The following is a 19232-nucleotide window of genomic DNA, read 5'->3' on the forward strand; positions in this document are numbered from 1 at the left end:
CACTGCATTGGCTGAAACATGTCGGTTTCCCAGAATAAACGGCTTTGAAAGGAAGTAATTTATTTCAAATTGGTTTTCTGAGAGTAACACGTATTCATTTCACTTTAGAGCCGAGTCCTGACTGGCAGATAAGGCAGACAAATGTGGTTTTTGATTGGTTGGTTGTTTATTGTTTATGTACTTGTACAAACAAAGACAAGACTTAATGTCAACATTAAAGAACAAACAAACAAGCCATGATAGACTCCTATCTGTATCACCCTGCTGCTATTTATGGTTATCCAAGGTTGTATAGATGAACCTGTCTTATTTTTGACTATATAGACTTTCCTCATTTTTTAAAATCTAATTTCTACAAAAATTTGCTTTATTTGTGCCGATATGATAATTGTTATTTGCGGCGACTAGCGACTTTCAGACGTGGGAGTGGGATTTTCTCTCTGTGACACAAAAGTCGAGCAAAATACTAAAAGTCCAACATTTCTTCTGTTATGGAATACATTTTCAATTCAATTTAATATTATTTATACAGCGCCAAATAACAACAGCAGTCGCCTCAAGGTACTTTATATTGTACAGCAGTTCTTACAATAATAGATACAGAGAAAAACCCAACAATCATATGAACCCCTCTGAGCAAGCACTTTGGCAACAGTTGGAAGGAAAAACTCCCTTTTAACAGGAAGAAACCTCCAGCAGAACCAGGCTCAGGGAGGGGCGGGGCCATCTGCTGTGATTGGTTGGGGAGAGAGAATGAATGAGAGTGAGAAAGAGAGAATGACGACAGGATAAAGACATGTCAAATTTAAGACTTTTTGTGGATTTTGGGTAGTCTTTGGTATCCATCTTTCATCTGTAACCTAGATATGTGCGATTCCTGCCCGTCAGTCCAGACTTGAAATCGAAACAGAAAACACACTAACCTCTATTAGCTTTGACTGCTGTTAGCAAATTCAGCGGGCTGTCTTTTTTGGTGTAAAACTGAATTTAGCCTAGTAAATGCTACAAAGCGTGTGCTGCAGTTTAAGCCCCTGGCACACTTGCATTACCTCCACACGAGTCCACAGCTTTGGGGATTATTGCACTACATCTAGAGATGGTCAGACTCTATGCATTAACAAATAGGGATTACACAAAGGACAGATTGACTGGATAAACATATAAAACCTTCTCCATCACCTGTAACTGAAGTATATGTCATTTTTGAAAGTTTGAATGTGATTTTAGGTCTATCAGATTTTAGCTGAGGAACAGATCAGTGCTGAAGGGCCTCACAGACTTACGCATGAATTCTGTGTCTCTGTGGAGACGAGTTGAAAGAGCTGTCTCTCCAGCACCAGCTGCTTGCACAACAACATAGTGCATATGTGTGTGTGACTGTGGAGATGTGTTCATAGGCAGCATTGTGATACATTTGTGTTTTATGGCTTACAGGTGTTTGCATAAACAAAGTGTTCCCGCTTTTTCTTTGCACATATTCATGTTTGTGTGTATTTATGTTTAATCTAAAAATGTTATCCCGTATTCAGGATGGTAATGTTTTATGGGTCCGGGGTTCTTGGGGATCTGGGGTCTGCGGCCCTGTGCTCATGCTGGGGCGGACAGCCTCTGGTGGGGACAAACGCTTGCTGTCTCCGGTCCTGCGACAACCCCGCCCTTGGCTGTTGGAGCTCCAACTGGGGCTACCCTCTTCCCTCAGCTGAGGTGGATGCATCAGGATGTGTGGTCTCAGATCTTCATCTGTCTCGGGTCGCCCTCCATCCATCTCTGGCACTTACACAGCAAAATTGTATATTTGTCTGTGTACCCCCCATCTATTGTGTCTTTTTGGTGCTGTGTATTATTTGAGTGTGCTTTGTTACAGAAGCAGCAGTTGGCGACCCAGCGTGTCTGTTTACTTCACCCTCGACTTTTACTTCCACTCCCATTCTTTTCCTCTTTTTTTTCCAATTTCTCTTCTCTCTTATCTTCAATCTGGCCTTTACGCCCTCTCTGCTCCAGAAATAATATCCACTAGACAATAATATGAATAATAAAAGTAAATGAATAAAGCAAAAACATTAACAAGAGGAGTCTACGGTGCCCCTACTGGGAAAGCAAACATGTCTGGCAATACAAAGCATTCAGACCTTAATCCTTCTACAACTGCTGGACAAGACAGGTTTAAAAAGAAATGTTTGCGATAAATAGCAATGAGTCATATATATTGCCTTGGAAGAATTTTGGCTCACTCTTTTTTTGAGAATTCTTTTAATTCAGCCACATTGGAGGGTTTTTAAGTGTGAATGTGCTGTTTAAGGTCATGGCAGGGTTTTTATCGGTTTTCAGCGTTATTTTATTATCGTTTTTATCGTTTACTCTGTTTTCCTGGGTCTTTTCACGTGTGTTATGAATAAATTTTCTTTTTTTCGGTACCGGTACTAGTTTTATTTTGTTGTATTTATCCGCGACACCTTAAAGGCCGGTCCGTGAAAATATTGTCGGGCATAAACCGGTCCGTGGCGCAAAAAAGGTTGGAGACCGCTGTTCCAGACCACCAAATTGCCAAATATTCTTCTTCCGTGGAGGTCATTATATTTAATGATGATCATTTAATCAGTCTTATTTGATTAGCAGCACCTGGCTGCTATTTACCCTTTTAATTCCTACTGAAGTACTACTTAGCACAATACTCTGTAAAAAACTAACTTTCTTTTTCACATAAGTGTATATGAAAGCTGTACATAGCCACTATAATAATAATAATAATCATAATAATAAGTTAGGTACTTTGTCTTTTGAGATTTTATTTTTTTATTTTCAAGAAAGGACTGAATTGTGCTGTACCTTTAATCCTGTACAAACATGCCTCTCATCTAATACTCTCAATGCATTTGGTCAAAGAGCTAATGTAGTCTTGACCTAACCTGTAAAAATAATTCTAAGTCCTCAGCTGCCTCTATAGTCACATAATATCTATCAAATCAAACTGTATGCCAATAAGCAGCAAACCATCAGCACCACTGAGGCTTCATGTCCTCTGTTTAAATGGAAGGCAAACAGCAGACAGGCTCATTAACAGCACACTGCAGTCCAGTTTAATAGCTATAACAATGAATTGTCTTAATTGTACCGCCTGCTTAAGAGTAGACTATAATTAATAGCTTAATAATAAAGACTAGGAGATGCCTAGGAGACCTCATGCAAAAAAAAAAAAAAATCAATTCACTGGGTTTAAGTTTTGAGAATAAAAATTACAGCTCTGCTATAAGGGTAGAGAAAGTGTATCTATTAAATACTAAGTCCTTCACTTGTGACTGGCAGGGACACCAACTGCGAAGAGCACAACAGTTGTTGTGATGCAGGGCATATTTTCTCTCGTGTCGAGGGTTCTTTTGAAATGTCACCTACAGCAGTCTTTTAAGCAGCCAGTATGGACTTCATAACATTTGTGTCCAACTCAGGTGGTAGATGGAGTGTATTTGTGGATAAGGGCCGTAAGCAAAAACTCATCTGAGGACTGGTGTTTTGGATGCCATTTGCCTCTCTGTGCATGGGAAGAAAGGCTGCCTTTCTTGGCCTTTCTGAGATGCAAGAAACATGCCACATGGAATTAATGTTGGTGGGGCAACACCCTTGGTTCTCTTGTCCTTGCATAACAGAGCAGTACTTCTAGTGACAAGACAGAAAATAGCTTGCAATGATGTTTCAAACAGGCTGTCTAATACATTTATTTTAAACGAGTTAGATTCCCTGAGAGGTTCAGTACTCAACGAGGTTGGCAAGTGCGAGGGCTTCAGACAGAGCAATCTTTTCGATACATACTCGTACACCTCGAGGATGTTTACGCCAACAGAGATTGTTCCCACTGCAAAGAGAATGGATGGCAATCTTCTTTGGTCCCTAAACACCAGAGAGGTTTTCCAACTCTATTTTAAATCGACATGTTCTTTCAGGACAGTCTCAGTTTGAAGTTATTATACCGTCTATAATGTGTTTGATGCTTTTCTATCATTTACATCACTATAAAAAGAATATCTTTGGGTTTTGGACAACAAGAGCATGAATTAAATTAATATGCATAGCTACTAACTTTCTACTTAAGCCTGAGGGAAATACCTGGCATTTGCTGCTAAATATTTCACTAGTTTCACCCACTCTTCGATATTTGTGTCTCTGTACTGAGCAGAGAAAGTACAGTGGGGTTTGTAAGAGCTTTCTTAAAGATGGGGTAGCTTAACATCTTTAATGGAAAAACAGTGGGATAGCAAAGATTTCTCTCTTGTGTTAATTTCCTGAACTGTTCGCATTGACATTCTTCCTCAATAGATTGTGTTGTTTTGTCATTAAACTAAAGGAGGTAGTCACCTGAATGCAGAAGTTTTGTGAAGTTTGGAAGGCGTTTAAGGAAACTGTCTCAAGAGGAAAGTCTATTTTTAAAACACGGATAAACCAAAAGGAGCAATTTGTAGATCTTATATGTTCCTGCTGAATCTGATGTTCGACTGATGGACGGGCTTCTACAACATTCAGAGCCTTCAGGAGCTGAGGGTGATCATCCACCCCAGGGGCCAAGTCGTCCCCCTCTTCCCCAGACCCTGCTTCCATCCTGGAAGGCGTGACAGTGGCATTGAGGAGATCCTCAAAGTGTCCGCCTGACTGTATCCTCAGTTGAGTTCCCATCCCATCACCACTGTAAACACTGTAGAATGTCGCTTTGACCTCCTGAGTCGTTTGATATTTGCTGGAACCACTTTGAGGCAGACTGAAAGTCTTGTTCCATGGCGTCACCAAACTCCTCCCACATCCGAGGTTTTTGCATCAGCCACTGACAGAGCTGCACTCTGCTTGACCTTCTGCCACCTGTCAGCTGTTTATGGAGTCCCACAGGCTAACTACACTCAGGAAAATCCTTCGTAAACCTGAAGGTCTGAGGTGGGAATTGATGATCTTGAGGACTGGGCCTCTGCCAATTGTCCCCAGTGCATCCTCAGTATACGTTTAATGTGTCTGATGATCGTCTTCCTTCTCTCTTTACCCAGGTATCCAACAGAGAGCCTACATGGGCATATCTGGACTTTTAGGAGGACTTCCCGTCAATTGTTGGAGAAGTATGAAAGGTTATCAAGGAAGTTAGCAGACTACAGGAACACCTACGCCTCAATCTAAGAAGCGTACATATAGTGATTGGAATGAATGACTTTTTCATACATCTCATGCACCAGACTATCTTCACGACATGCATGTGCTTGGTTTGACTGAACTGGGCACACAGACACGGTTCTACTCATTCAGCTACGCTTGCCAAACATTAATTTGGCAAGAACAAGTTCTTTAGCTATAAGCCATGTCAGGCTGCGATACAGTGAAATTATATCCTAGGTGTTAAAAAAATTCTGGATGAAAAAATGGGATTCTGCCAGTTTATTTTTGAGAAGTAATTTGATAGCCAACTATTTTGTATTATGTAAGCATGATTATGGTAATCATGTAATTATTTTTCTAATACGACTGTTCATTGAATGTTACAATTTCAGTCCAAAAATGTCCATAACATCTCAAGTCCAAACTTTTATTTTTGTATTTGTTAAAGACAGACATGTTATTCATTAAAAAAAAAAAATCGTTAAGAGGCACACCTACACATTTATGTGACACAAAGGTCAGCCAGGTGCTTATACTTGGACTAAATATATTTAATAAATGTAATTATATTTATTGTAAAAATAAACTCAAGGAAAAATGATGCAGTCTGGTTGAAGGTCAAAAATCTGAAACCATCTCTTTTTGGATCTGGTTACTGCAGGATTAGTTTATTGGAATTTTGCCCGTACTTGATCAGGTTTATCCAACTATAGTACACCATCACTTTCAAATATAGTGTCATCTGGTTTTGTTCAAGAGATCCTGGCATTTGTGTTGCAGAGCACCAACAACATATTGCCCAAGCAGGATTATTCCAATACATTCCAAATAAAAGTACTCACAAACAGCTCGAGGAACAGAACAACAGAACGAGCTGGTATATTAAGACTTATATTCAATTTATTTATACTCACTTCAGTTAAATGTTATTTATTCAGCACCAAATCACAACTACAGTCGCCTCAAGGAGCTTTATAATGTAAGGTAGACCCTACAATAATACATACAGAGAAAAACCCAACAATCATATGACCTCCTATGAGCACTTTGGCAACATTGCAAGGAAAAACTCCCTTTTAACAGGAAGAAACCTCCAGCAGAACCAGGCTCAGGGAGGGGCGGGGCCATCTGCTGCGACCGGTTGGGGTGAGAGAAGGAAGACAGGATAAAGACATGCTGTGGAAGAGGGAAAGAGATTAACAACAATCTACAACAACTTGGATATAAGCACAGACTCTTATTTTGAAGGCTTTGGGTTAGTGCATCTGTTTGTCAGGTACTAAGGTTTTCACACCTTGCTGATATATCACCTTCAAAGTGCTGTGAGCCTTTGCTTTACTTTTCCTACTCTTTTGATTTTCCCGGTGAAGGTGCTCTTTCACTCTGCTCGCTGTACTTTTGCCATTTGGTTGTAAATGTGTCATCAGGTTATTTAAGAGCACATTAAATGGTGTTGCAACAAATGTAGCAATGTTGTAACATTGCTACATTTTAAATAAGCTCTTTTACTTCTTTTCATGCACAGACTTGAAAATTAGGAGTGAAACATATGAACATTGTGCGTGACACAGAGCTGCTCATCTGCTCAAGTGTACTATTGAGGCTATGTTTGCTAGTGTGACATTATTCATGTTGTTACAGGCATGGGGAGTATACACAAGAGAAACTCTCTGAATGTGTTATGTCACCAATATTGAAAGTACCGTGTAGTTATGGGGGGAGCTAGTTTGTTGTTACTTTCCTCATAAAAAATACAAAATGTTTAACTAGTCTGTTTATATATTTGGTATTTTGTTTATTCTTTTTGTAATGTTACTTTATATAGTTTGCTTTCCTTTGTTTTGGAACTTTTCCCCTGGAAGCTGCTGAGAGCATACACATGAGACCTGCGCTGTGAATGTTTTATTCCTCCATCGCTGCGGATGCTGAGCGAATGTACAGCTGAAAAATTCGATGAATACCTCATTTCTCCAAAGTTGGTGTTTATGCAGATGGTAGAGACACTGATTGTAGACATTGTGAGTTTGTTTTTATCTTTTTAAAAAGAAAATGTGTTGTACTGTTCGGTAACAAACCCCCAACAATCACATGACCCTCTGTGAGCAAGCACACAGCAACAGTGGGAAGGAAAAACTCCTTTTTAACAGGAAGAAACCTCAGCAGAACCAGGCTCAGGGAGGGGCGGGGCCATCTGCTGCGAACAGTCGGGATTGAGGGGAGGGAGACTGGAGGAGAGCCAGAGATTAATAATAACTAATAATTGAATAACACGTGGTGTAGAGATGCTGCCAGTTATTTTACAATGATTTTCCATTTTTGATAATACATAACAGCTTGTGTTTTATGTTTGTGTATTTGGTGGCGTGCCTGCAGCCCATTGCAGCAGAACAATCTTCAAAGTCAACTTTGACATCATTTTGTCCACTGAAGTCACTTTAGTTACTGTGCTGACACAAAGTTACACATTTGCAGATCCATCAGGCACAGAGCAACACCAGCACTCGCTTGGAGTGATGTTTCGGTTCACGTGCCAGCGAGCGCCATGTTGGCTTTAACCAGTTCCTGTTTCTAAGGTCATTTAACATGGGTGTGTTTTTGTTTATGTAATGTTTAAAGACCAAAGCTTGTTTTTCTGCTGTTTTTTGGTTGTTTGTTTTTTGCAAAACAAGTGGAGGAAATATTTCTCACGTCTCAAACCAAATCATGAGCTTTCTCCAAAAACAGTCTGGCTGGAAGCAAAACAGGAACTGAAAAATATGACATTTAGTTTGAGTTTCATATGTACAAATAAAGCAAAATCACATGAAAATTTGTAGTGTTCATCACTGTTACCATGGAGACTGCTTTTATCTCATTATGGCTCACATTGTCAAAGGTAACCCAGCCTGCAGTGTCACTCACTCTCTGATGTTAGATGGCAGTCATTGCAGACAGAGGGCAACATTCATCTTTATTCACTTCCTCGACTTCTTGCGCCGATGAACTGTTGCCAATCCATCACCTGCACATAGAAATCGTCCTCACAGCGAGTAAGATATTTCGTGGAGGGAACAGCTCAGCAGCATGTTGAGGGGCACAGGTTAAGTTCATATTATGTTTATTGTAAATCTAATCCCATGCCTCACAGCTCCCTGGGCATCAATGGAGATGAACAAGAAGAGCAAGAATAAGGGAAAATGTTGTTCCTTCACTGATGGACCCGGCGATGCGCTTCATGAGCACAGCCGACACAGAGGGAATGAAGCAGGAGAAAACAATGAGTCACCGTGTGGGGCCTAAATGAAAACCATCTGATCTTTAAAACAATACTGAGCTCAAGGTATGAAAACAAACAACTGTTTGTGTGACTGATTGCTGTGCTTTTGGTCTGGTTATAGTTTATTGTTTGAAGTTTAAATAGAATACAGCACCATGAAAAAGTCTTTTTCTTTATATTTTACAAAGAAATTTGCAGTGATTTACTGAAAAGTGCAAACATACATGCAACACACAGGGCAAAAACAGATTGTGTACAGTTCCTGAAATCAGCCTGAAGGCAGATGTTTAGTTTGATCATCTCCAGCACCGCTGGCTGAAGTAGAGCCTCCAATATGTTTGTTTTTTACTGATGGCTGTAGTCACTCTCCTCTCTCCCGGCCTCCACCATACATACTGACAAACACTTGAACCTAAATGCAGCTATCCCTCCATCAGACCTGTTGCCACAGGTGTGCGCACACCTCAGCTCTTTCTTCATGTTTCCCTTCCTTAAGGATTGCTTCTCGACAGCCACCCTTCCACACTGAAGGCTCAGGTGTGTCCCTCAGGTGCTATGTCATTCTTTACTGGATTTTTCCCTCTTTCTCAAGGACGTGACTTTCAGATACTGTCCATCTGCGGGAGATGTTTCCTATCGTTTTTACTTTTATTTCTTTAGTCATGCCACTTCTTCTTTTCTCTTCCATCTTTTTAGTTTCATCATTTTGAAGGACACGCTTTACAGCACGCTGAGATATCGAAACATCCCCTGAACATGATCAGATAGACGCACTGGACTGAAAGTGAGTGAAAACGCAGCCGATGTCCAACAACAACACTTTGAAGGACCTCCTGAACCCAGAAAACTGTTGCTCATTCTAAAAGTGACAAGAAAGTCATCAAAATATAAAGAAATAAGACATGGATAAAGAGTTTAGAGGGTTTTTTTAAGTAATAATTAAATACAAATAAAATGGCTTTGAGCAGTGATAAACTACTTGAGGGAACAGGATGTTCCATCCTTAAATTTGTCTTAAAGAAGTTGAAATGGTGACAGGAATGTATTATTCAGTGGGGGACACGGAGGCACAAGAATGTGCTCAGGTTGACTCCAGTTTTACTTTAGTTTCCAGTAAAGGCTTATTTTTAGGTACATAACTGCCTGTTTCGGGACAGAAAAAGACCACGACTTCAGTCATGTAAAGACGTCCACATAAGATCAGTGACACACAGGAATAAAGATTTCGATTCATATGTAGCAGCCAGGTTAAGAAACTCGTTTGGGTAAACCCAAGTTTCATCTGTTGGGAGTCTTCTTCAGCCATGCCGAGGGAGCGCTCTGTGGAAGAGACACCACAAAGGCCAGCTGGGATGAGCAGACTGACATAAGCCCGGCTGAATCTGATGCTTCAGACCTCTGTGGTGCAGTAATGGAGACAGTGCCCTGGTCTGGCGTAGTGTCCAGAAAGGAAGCGCTCTGAAATGGAAGCGTTGGCTTTTGGATACCATTAATTTGCAGTGACAGCTTGGCTTTCATCAGCCACAGTGCTGCATAAAAGAGGTCGACCTTAATGCTGCGCTCTTATTCTTCTTTTATGTTCCTGAAAAAAGCAGGGGAGGTAGCTGTCTCTCTTTACATATATTTGGTTAAACAGCAGCTGGCAGTCAGCTGTAATTATACACCTAAGCCGGTGCATTATTTATGTCACCTTTTAAAATCCATTAAAAGTCATTTGGTCTCCTCTAAAACCTGTCATTATCGATTGACTTTACTGTAATTGCTGCTTTAAGCCCTGAAAGATTTTCTGCCGGGTGATTAAGGAGGTAGCTATGGCTGCGTGCAGCGAACACACGCTAATCGAGCTACTGTAAAACTCGCTAGCCCGTGTGGTATTTCACCTGGTGGTCAGCGGCTGACGCAGAGGACTGGGTTCAGCCTGACTCGAGGTTTTACAACTTTGATAGATCAGACACACTGCAGTGTTCCTCCTCAGTGGATGATTTACACTCTTAACAACATATCTGTTTCCATGGTAGCAGCTGCTAAACTTTAACTCTTTCTCGCACTTACAAGAAAAAAAAGGCCGATGTTTGAGTTGACTGTGCAGCACAAATTTGACCTTTATTGTCCGATAAGCACATGCTGGTGGTCCAACATGATTCTTTAATTCAGAAATACAATTAACAGCCTCTCTCTTACTCTCTTTATTTAAACACCCACAAACAGGCTTGAATGTGGAGAATAATCAATATTGGCCTCGCCAGAGATTCTGTCTCGATGATATGTCCAACATTTAATGTCATGAGCCATTAAAATGTTTCTCGGGAGCTTATTAATTTGAAGCCAAGTCCAGTGAGAGCCCACCCAGCAGTTCAGTGATCGAAAGCTAAGTGGCTTCTCAATTGCTTCAGTTTGAGTTTAAACTGCAAAATTATTGAGCCTGGATGAAATGCTGTGACTTCTGAGCATGAGTGAGGATGGTGATGGTAACAGAGCATCAGACTACAGAATGGTGTCTGCATGTGCAGATGGAATAAAAGCATGGCTGTTCACATCCACTGAAGAACTGAGAACTGAGCTTCTAGCCGTGGTTCCCCTGTGGCTTAATGTCAAAGCCAGCAGATATTTACTCTAAACTACAAATGTCAACCTCATAGTGGTGCTGGATGACAAGTTAGAGGACTACCGAGTAAATATGTCTAAAAACCCAGTGAGATTCACGAGGTGAGGTCATGAGAGTCACTGTGGACTGAAATGTTTGACTGAATGAACCTTGGCATCCTCAGTGGCCTGATGGTCTTAAAGGTTTCTGACTCGGTTTAAGCTCTTAATAGTCACCAGCTCACCTGCAACCTGACTAGAGTTATGTGTAGGACAGTTTTTTCTTATGGCCAGGTGCCAAAAAGGCCATTTTTTAAAAACAACTTTCGGTCATTGTGCAATATAAATAATTCTGTTTATAAATGTTTTCAGCCGACAGACACTATCTCTACTTTTAGGATTAGGCTTAAAACTTTCCTTTTTGCTGAAGCACATAGTTAGGGCTGGATTAGTTCTGTCGGAGGTTTCTTCCTGTTAAAAGGGAGTTTTTCCTTCCCACTGTCTCCAAAGTGCTTGCTCATAGGGGCTCATATGATTGTTGGGTTTTTCTCTGTATCTATTATTGTAGGGTCGACCTTACAATATAAAGGCACCTTGAGGCGACTGTTGTTGTGATTTGGTGCTGTATAAATAAATTTGAGTTCAATAGTTTTATTTGGGCGTTTATAAAACACGCACATTTATGAAAAGGGGTGAAGGTTAACCTAACTCTAACCCTAAATAAGTTTCCAATGACCTGCTGGTTGTGGAAGTATCCAGAGGAAATAAATTCCTATCTTAACCTAGTTTATGGTCACCATGTTGGTCGTGTCACACGTTAACTGTAATATCATCACAACCCCTTTGCCATTCATATCAACACTTGATGGTAAACCACACATGCTGATAGGTGCTGTCATTCATTTAAAAAACAAAAAGTACAGGTATTATAGTAGGAGCTGAAACACAATGTAAAGAAATCAAGATTTTTTTCCCAAGATCGTCATGTCCATGTTTTGCAGCATCACCTTCTGTATAATCTAAGAATGTCCTGCACAGACATAATGCTGAACATCCCTTTAAAGACTGATACAGTTGTACTGTTGCGTCTTTAATCCGGCCTTTCCCACTTCTAAAAATCGAGAGGTGCACGACAGACAAAACAGCACCGACGCATGGCACACTCTGACAGTCCTAATGTGAGTTTTGGCGCGCATCAGCGAGCATAAACCAGGTGTTACCCAGAGCAGTAAAACGGATCCAAAACTCCATCATTTTAAACTCTGATTAAAACAGCGTTAAAAGAATAAACACTGAATAAAAACTGATACTGGGGCTTCTCATTTTACTTTGTATATGAACATTGCATCTGCTGTCCAGAGTATACTTCTTAAATTATCTTCCAGGTTTTGCGCTTTAGTGTATTTATCCAGCACTGATTTTGTGTTTTGCTCCCTGATGCCTGTGAGACTGATGCAGGCGTCCTCTCAACCATACAAAGTCACGGCACCCTGGTCAATAGCCAACAGAGGCTTTCAAGAAAAACTGCACACCACCACCACGTTCTTTATGATGCTCTTAAAGACATGAAGTCACACGCCTGCAGTCCTGGGAGCTGTTATCCATAAAGTCAGGTTCATTTAATGTAACATGATTAAATATTCAGGCCTGGCTGCACCATTCTTGTGATTGGTGTATTGAATATAAGACAATTTTGAGTGAAGCATTTCCCACCATCGATCCATGCATGTTTCTTGTTACTTTTAGCAGTAGCATAATAAACATAATACAATAAAATATAAAAATACTTCACACGTCCAAAAATGAATCGGAGAGAGAAACCTGAGACCAGGCTGGAAGTGGTGGCCATTGCTTTGCAAGCCAAAAATCTATGCACGGAAATGTGAAACCCCCACCTTAAACCACACCAGCACACACCCAGTCCACATCTAAATCTCACATAATCTATATTAGCATGCTTTCCCTATCATCCCTCACTCTCAGTTTGCCTTCGTACCGCTGCTCCAGTCCAAACAGCACAGCTCCACAACTGAGAATCAAACTGTGCTTTGTTTTAGGCAGTAAACACATTAGATGAAGTGTAATTGGGCACCAGTTCAGAGATGACAGCATATGTAGCAGCCACCTGAACAGAGGCCAGGCCAAGCCTGCGCTGGGGCTGGTCCAGTAGGGGTCTATACACCAGACTCCCATGGTAGCGGCAGATGGCTCAGAGGCTGACCAAGTATGGCGATTCAATCTGCTGCTAATATCCAAGGTGGGCCAACTTCCTCCCGCCAGCAGGTTTTCACTTTCATCCAAAACGAACGTCTCCTGTGTGTATCAGCTGTGATGTTGTACGGCACTGCTGTGGGTGGAGAGATATGAGGAATTGTGAGTCATGGTCCAAACTTGGGAATAACATCATGATTGCAAATGAGAATGGCACAAAGTAAATCTTGAAGTGATGAATGATGAAGAGCAGTTGGGAGCCTCGGGGACGAGATGAGATTTGTAATTCCTCCAGAAGATTTCTATATCTGTCACGGTCTGGCTGGCAGACCGTGGGGATGTGGGGAAAGGAGGACCCAAAACGCAGACTCTGCGATGCAAACAGTGCTCTTTATTTACAGTGAAAAGGCTGTAAATACAATAACTCCCCGTTGCTCCCTCGAACCCCGTGTGCGTGCTTCCCTCCGATATCTGTGCTCGTGCTCCCCGCTGTTGTGTTTCCGCACCCCCGTGCATGCTGCCTCTCCGGACCACTCCTCCTCCTGTAGGAAAACCAGAGATGCAGCCGTCAACACTAACCCTCGGCGGGCATATACGAACAACACAGACATATGCTGACACACTAACTTGGTACGATAACTCAATGATCCCGCGCCGGTGGGAGCTCCAACACTCTCCTAAGTAGCTCCCCCGACGAGCCCTGATCACCAACAGGTGTGGCAGGAACTTCAGGTGTGGCCAGTCCTTCGCAGGGCCACACCTATCAGGCCTGCAGGTGGCTGTGCTCCATCCTCCAGCCACACCCGCAGACATACACACGTATACACCCACACCCTGCCTATACATACGAGTGGGACACAGACTAACACAGCATTGTGGAGAAAACACACATCACCAAATAATAATAATACTAACAACAATAACAACAGTCAAAACTGGTCACGGACCCCCCAAGTCCTCCAGAGCCGGGTCCGTGACAGTACCCCCCCTCTAAGGGTCGGCTCCCGACGACCCAAAAACACAAACCAAAAACAGCACAACCAACCCAGGGCGGGCGGCGGGAGGACCAGGACGGAGGGCAGAACCAAAACAAGCAAAAACCCCCAAAGAAAACAACCCCCCCATGGTCACAGTCCCAGAGTCCGACCGCGCATCCCGCAGCGGAGCAACAAAAAGAAAAAATGCCACAAAACAGTCTCAGGCGGCCCATCAACATAACAAAAGAGTTCAGGGGGCCTACCTCGAGTCCAATGGTGGCGACATTGCAGCTCCGGCGGGCAGCCACGGGTCCGGCAACAGCAGAAAAACGGTTCTGGGGGCCTGCCACTGCTCCAGTGGCGGCGGCACTGCTGCCCCTCCGGTGGCGAGCCCCGGGCCCAGTAGCGGCGGCGCTGCTCCCCAGGCGGCCCGCCCAGGATCCAGAGGCGGTAGCGGCGCTGCTGCTCCTCCGGCGGCCTGCCCCGGGTCCGAAGGCAGCGGCGCTGCTCCCCAGGCGGCCCGCCCAGGATCCAGAGGCGGTAGCGGCGCTGCTGCTCCTCCGGCGGCCTGCCCCGGGTCCGAAGGCGGCGGCGCTGCTCCCCAGGCGGCCTGCCCGGGATCCAGTGACGGTAGCAGCGCTGCGGCTCCTCCGGCGGCCTGCCCCGGGTCCGACGGCGGCGGCGCTGCTCCCCAGGCGGCCTGCCACGGGTCCGGTGGCGGCGCTGCTCCTCCGGTGAGCAACAGCGAGGTGTGGCACACGGTTCATGACGCGCTGGTCGCTGACGTGGATGCAGAGGACGTGGATGGCGTGGAGGCCGCGCCAGACGTGGAGGTCCCTCCGGTTCGTTGACCTCCGGCTCCGGCTGAGCGGGTCCCTCCTCGGCTGCTGGCAGCGAGAGCTCCACCTCGGCGGCTGGCAGCGAGAGCTCCACCTCGGCGGCTGGCAGCGAGAGCTCCCTCGGCTCGCCGAGCTCCTCCTCGGCTGGCAGCGCCGGTTGTTCCTTCCGCTCGCCGAGCTCCTCTGCTGGTGGTTCGCTGAGCTGCTCCTGCTCGCTGAGCTGCTCCGGCTCGGGCAGAGCGAGCTCCTCCCGCTCGCTGAGCTCCGGCTCCCGCTCGCTGAGCTCCGGCTCGGGAAGATCGAGCTCCTCCCGCTCGCTGGGCTCCTGCTCCGCCACGCTGAGCCGCTCCTCCGGCTCGCCGGGCTCCTGCTCCGGCTCGCAGGGCTCCACAGCTGGCGGTGCGGGCTCCTCCCGCTCTCCGAGCATCCTGAGCACCTCCGGCTGCGCTACAGCTACTGACGGTCGATCTGGAGGTGAAGATGGTGATGCGGTGTCTGCAGGTGGGGAAGGTGAAGGTAGAGTAGGTGATGCAGATGGCGAAGCCGAGAGTGCTGCGGTCGCTGCAGTCTGATGGGACTCTGGTGGAGAAGTAGCTGCAGAGGGAGGAGGTGATGATGGTGCGGTCGCTGCTCCCGGTGGACTGGCCAACGATGCAGGGACAGACAGGTGAAATGATGGCAGAGGTGGTCCAGCAGGCATATCGACCTCCAACTGAGGATGAAGGTGAGAGGCTGACCAGACTGAAGACTCAGTCACCAGCTGGGCAGCAGACTCCATTACTAGCTGGGCAGCGGACTGAGTTGAGGGTGATATGGCTATTATGAAGGGTGGAGAGGATGAGAATGTTACAGCTGGCTCAACAAATTCCAGGGGTCCAGAGGCAACTGAGGCCTCCAGTTCGGCCTCTGGGGAAGCCCTGGGGAGAACCTCTGTCTCCATATGGCCAGACTGAGCCAAAAAGTCATCTGGGTCTGTATGCTGTGAACTCCCTAGCTCCCAGCTCACAGTCTCAGAGTGAACATCTTCTGAGTTTTTGGAGGTAAAGCAAACAGTTTCTGACCCCACCGACTCTGAGCTAACTACCTCAGGGCTGTCTATGCAAAATTCTGCCCCAGCATTAGCACTCAGGCCACATTCGTCCGTCGGTGGTCCAAAAATCCCCACTGGGAGTTCAGTTACACCTCTTACAGTTTCTCCATTGTTAATTGCCGTAGTGGCTATAGTCTCTATGTCCATGTTCACAGGAAGGGAATTTACGACACCGGCAGAGTCCATTTTACTCACTGTGGCGTCCAGAGCCGCTGGTCCTGAGCCTTCGACCAGCACAGGAGTGAGTGTAGAAGTGGCTGAACGCTGCTTGCGAGGACGCCTTCTCCTCCGTGAAGGCGGGGCCGGGTGTACGGAAACAGTCCTCTGCTGTTCATCTGTGTTTTGTTTTTCAATGACAGGATTAATAGAAACAAATGAGTCGGGTTTACTCACTGCGGTGATGAGCGCTGTAGGTCCGTTGCCAGCTGACCGGGCTGAAACCGCAGGAGTGGGTTGAGGCGTAACGGGATGATGGTAGAGAGTGCGGCATGCCTTCCGTAACGGCGGATCAAACGATTGTGCCGCGAGCATCGACGGGAAAGCCCTCCGCCGACGCGTGAAAAACCAAGCGGCTAGAGTCTCTAGGAGAGCAGCCGAACTGTCCATGCTCGGACCACCCAAGCCAAATAGTTCAAAACTCGAGCTCTCCCTTAAACTAGCGACCAGGTGCCTAAGTTTGTTAATGTCCAGAATGTTCATGGTGAAGGTAGTGGATGAGAGATAATTGTCAAAGAACACTACCTGTATATGTCTCTTGGGTGGGTCTACAGCCTGGATTACGCTCCGGCAGTAATCCCATAGCTGCGTGAGCGATCTCTCCTCCGTGGCAACTCCTGAGTTTGCTGGGTCCATGGTGGTTGGCGGGATCATTCTGTCACGGTCTGGCTGGCAGACCATGGGGATGTGGGGAAAGGAGGACCCAAAACGCAGACTCTGCGATGCAAACAGTGCTCTTTATTTACAGTGAAAAGGCTGTAAATACAATAACTCCCCGTTGCTCCCTCGAACCCCGTGTGCGTGCTTCCCTCCGATATCTGTGCTCGTGCGCCCCGCTGTTGTGTTTCCGCACCCCCGTGCGTGCTGCCTCTCCGGACCACTCCTCCTCCTGTAGGAAAACCAGAGACGCAGCCGTCAACACTAACCCTCGGCGGGCATATACGAACAACACAGACATATGCTGACACACTAACTTGGTACGATAACTCAATGATCCCGCGCCGGTGGGAGCTCCAACACTCTCCTAAGTAGCTCCCCCGACGAGCCCTGATCACCAACAGGTGTGGCAGGAACTTCAGGTGTGGCCAGTCCTTCGCAGGGCCACACCTATCAGGCCTGCAGGTGGCTGTGCTCCATCCTCCAGCCACACCCGCAGACATACACAGGTATACACCCACACCCTGCCTATACATACGAGTGGGACACAGACTAACACAGCATTGTGGAGAAAACACACATCACCAAATAATAATAATACTAACAACAATAACAACAGTCAAAACTGGTCACGGACCCCCCAAGTCCTCCAGAGCCGGGTCCGTGACAATATCTCTGTTTGAAAGGAACAAAGGAAATGGTATTATGATTAAATTATGTGTGAATATATGGTTTGTTGTGACGTGTGTTTTTGTGGGACGGCGAGTTTGTCTGTGAGTGTGCAGAGGCAATTATATGGCAAACAATTACTTTCCACAGGTTGAATAGTGGGCATCGTGGTAGTGCTAAAACAGAGACATAAATCAATATTTGGGCAAACAAGTAACACACAGCTCAGGCAAAGGTCAGGAAACACAGGGCGGAGGAGGTAAGCCTTTAATTTCAGAGCTTAAAATCTGATTAGTGTGGGCATTCTGAGGAGCCACCGATGATTCACGCTCTACACTGTAAAAACGATAACTAGCAATTGTTGATTTCACTAAAGTTTTTAAATTAAACTGACTTAGAAATAAAACTTTCCATTTACAACCTAAAAAAGCTTGTCTACCCAACAAATTTCTTTCATTGTTGTCCTAACTAAGATTTTCTAGACAGCATAACAAAGATTATCAACTTTTGAGCAGAGTTTCTGAGTCAAGTTGGGAACCAGTGGGAAACCCCGTAGATGACTGGCACATGTGGTCTGAACAAGTTTGAACTAAACCAAACGGACTTTCAACTGAGCCTGAGCAGACCTGAGCTGTGTGATAGTGGTTTACCATGTGTTCTAGACTAAAAACCTCCTAAGAAAATTTGAACCATCGTGGCTAGATTTGGATGTAAAATGCAATTTTTCGACCATTGAGGATTTTCACTTCTGCAGTTGGAGTGTATAATTCTTTTGGACAGGTGCTGGAGCTGCCGACCATTTACCCTAGGAGGTAAGCTAACTACATGTGTTATTAAGATTTTCTACAAGCGCCTAGGCTGCATCCTCCTGAGGACCCGGGAGGATTGAACTAGTAAAACACTGAAAAAGGCCAACAATAGCATTTTTAAGTTATCTAAGTGACTTAATTGACCCCCCCTCCCCCTTGGCTAGCTATCGAGCTGGTGGGTAACAGACGTCTCCGAAAACGTCGGCGCACTTTTGCAAGTATATGTTGTCTTAATAAACTGAACAGATATTAGCAATTTACACAGCTACATTAACGCCTGAAAATATCTTAAAAGTTTATTTTGTGACCCAGAAAGAGTAATATTAAAACTAATTCCACAGGTAGAATTTGCACATGCGCAATAAGGATCGGGGAGTCCGATCCATAACTTTTTTTTCTCGTTTTTTTTCTACATTATATTGAAATGTTTCAATATTGCAAACATTTTAAGAGATGCTTATTATAAGGAGGACTTATTTCTCGGACACATTTAGAGGAGTCCACTATGAATTTGGGCAGCCTTCGTCGCGCCGCTGTGTCGTAATCGGGCTACAAGCAGCCTCTGAAGGCTTTAGCTCAGAGTAGTGGCCAGCGCAAAAAGTAATGTTTAATGTTAAACACTCTGATATTTAGACAGACATCACTAAATGACGGTATCTCACGCTGGCTTTTTACAGCACTTCTGCCATGGTAAAACTTATTAGCTTATTACCTGTTTTGTAACCAGTTTCAATGTTATCTTTGCATGAAAACGTTATGTTAACATTGACAACAAACTGGGCCAAGCACGCGTTGTCATGG

General features: G+C 44.7%; 1 protein-coding gene across 1 annotated transcript; it reads right to left on the reverse strand.

Annotated features, from left to right (window-relative positions):
- Window positions 1–14287: 14287 nt before the first annotated feature.
- Window positions 14288–17106, reverse strand: LOC146708550 (uncharacterized). Its single transcript, XM_085460806.1, has 3 exons — window positions 16220–17106; window positions 14706–16048; window positions 14288–14570 (listed from the first exon to the last, which is right to left on the reverse strand). The coding sequence occupies exons 1-3, from the start codon at window positions 16975–16977 to the stop codon at window positions 14302–14304; spliced, it is 2370 nt and encodes a 789-aa protein (XP_085316932.1). The 5' UTR covers window positions 16978–17106; the 3' UTR covers window positions 14288–14301.
- Between the last annotated feature and the right edge of the window lie 2126 nt (window positions 17107–19232).

This window comes from Copadichromis virginalis, linkage group LG6 (genome assembly GCF_057382275.1).
Source record: "Copadichromis virginalis isolate Kocher_CV1m ecotype Utaka linkage group LG6, C_Virginalis_male_GT1.1, whole genome shotgun sequence".
Taxonomy (NCBI): Eukaryota; Metazoa; Chordata; class Actinopteri; order Cichliformes; family Cichlidae; genus Copadichromis; species Copadichromis virginalis.

What these genes read in the sequence shown, in the direction of transcription:
- LOC146708550 (XM_085460806.1), bottom strand. Translation starts at nt 16,977, where the DNA reads ATGGTCTGCCAGCCAGACCGTGACAGAATGATCCCGCCAACCACCATG. An exon ending in CTTCCTGTGAACATGGACAT is followed by an intron (nt 16,049 to 16,219) that starts AGAGACTATAGC and finishes GTCGGTGGGGTC; the next exon opens with AGAAACTGTTTGCTTTACCT. An exon ending in GGGCAGGCCGCCGGAGGAGC is followed by an intron (nt 14,571 to 14,705) that starts AGCAGCGCCGCT and finishes GGCCGCCTGGGG; the next exon opens with AGCAGCGCCGCCGCTACTGG.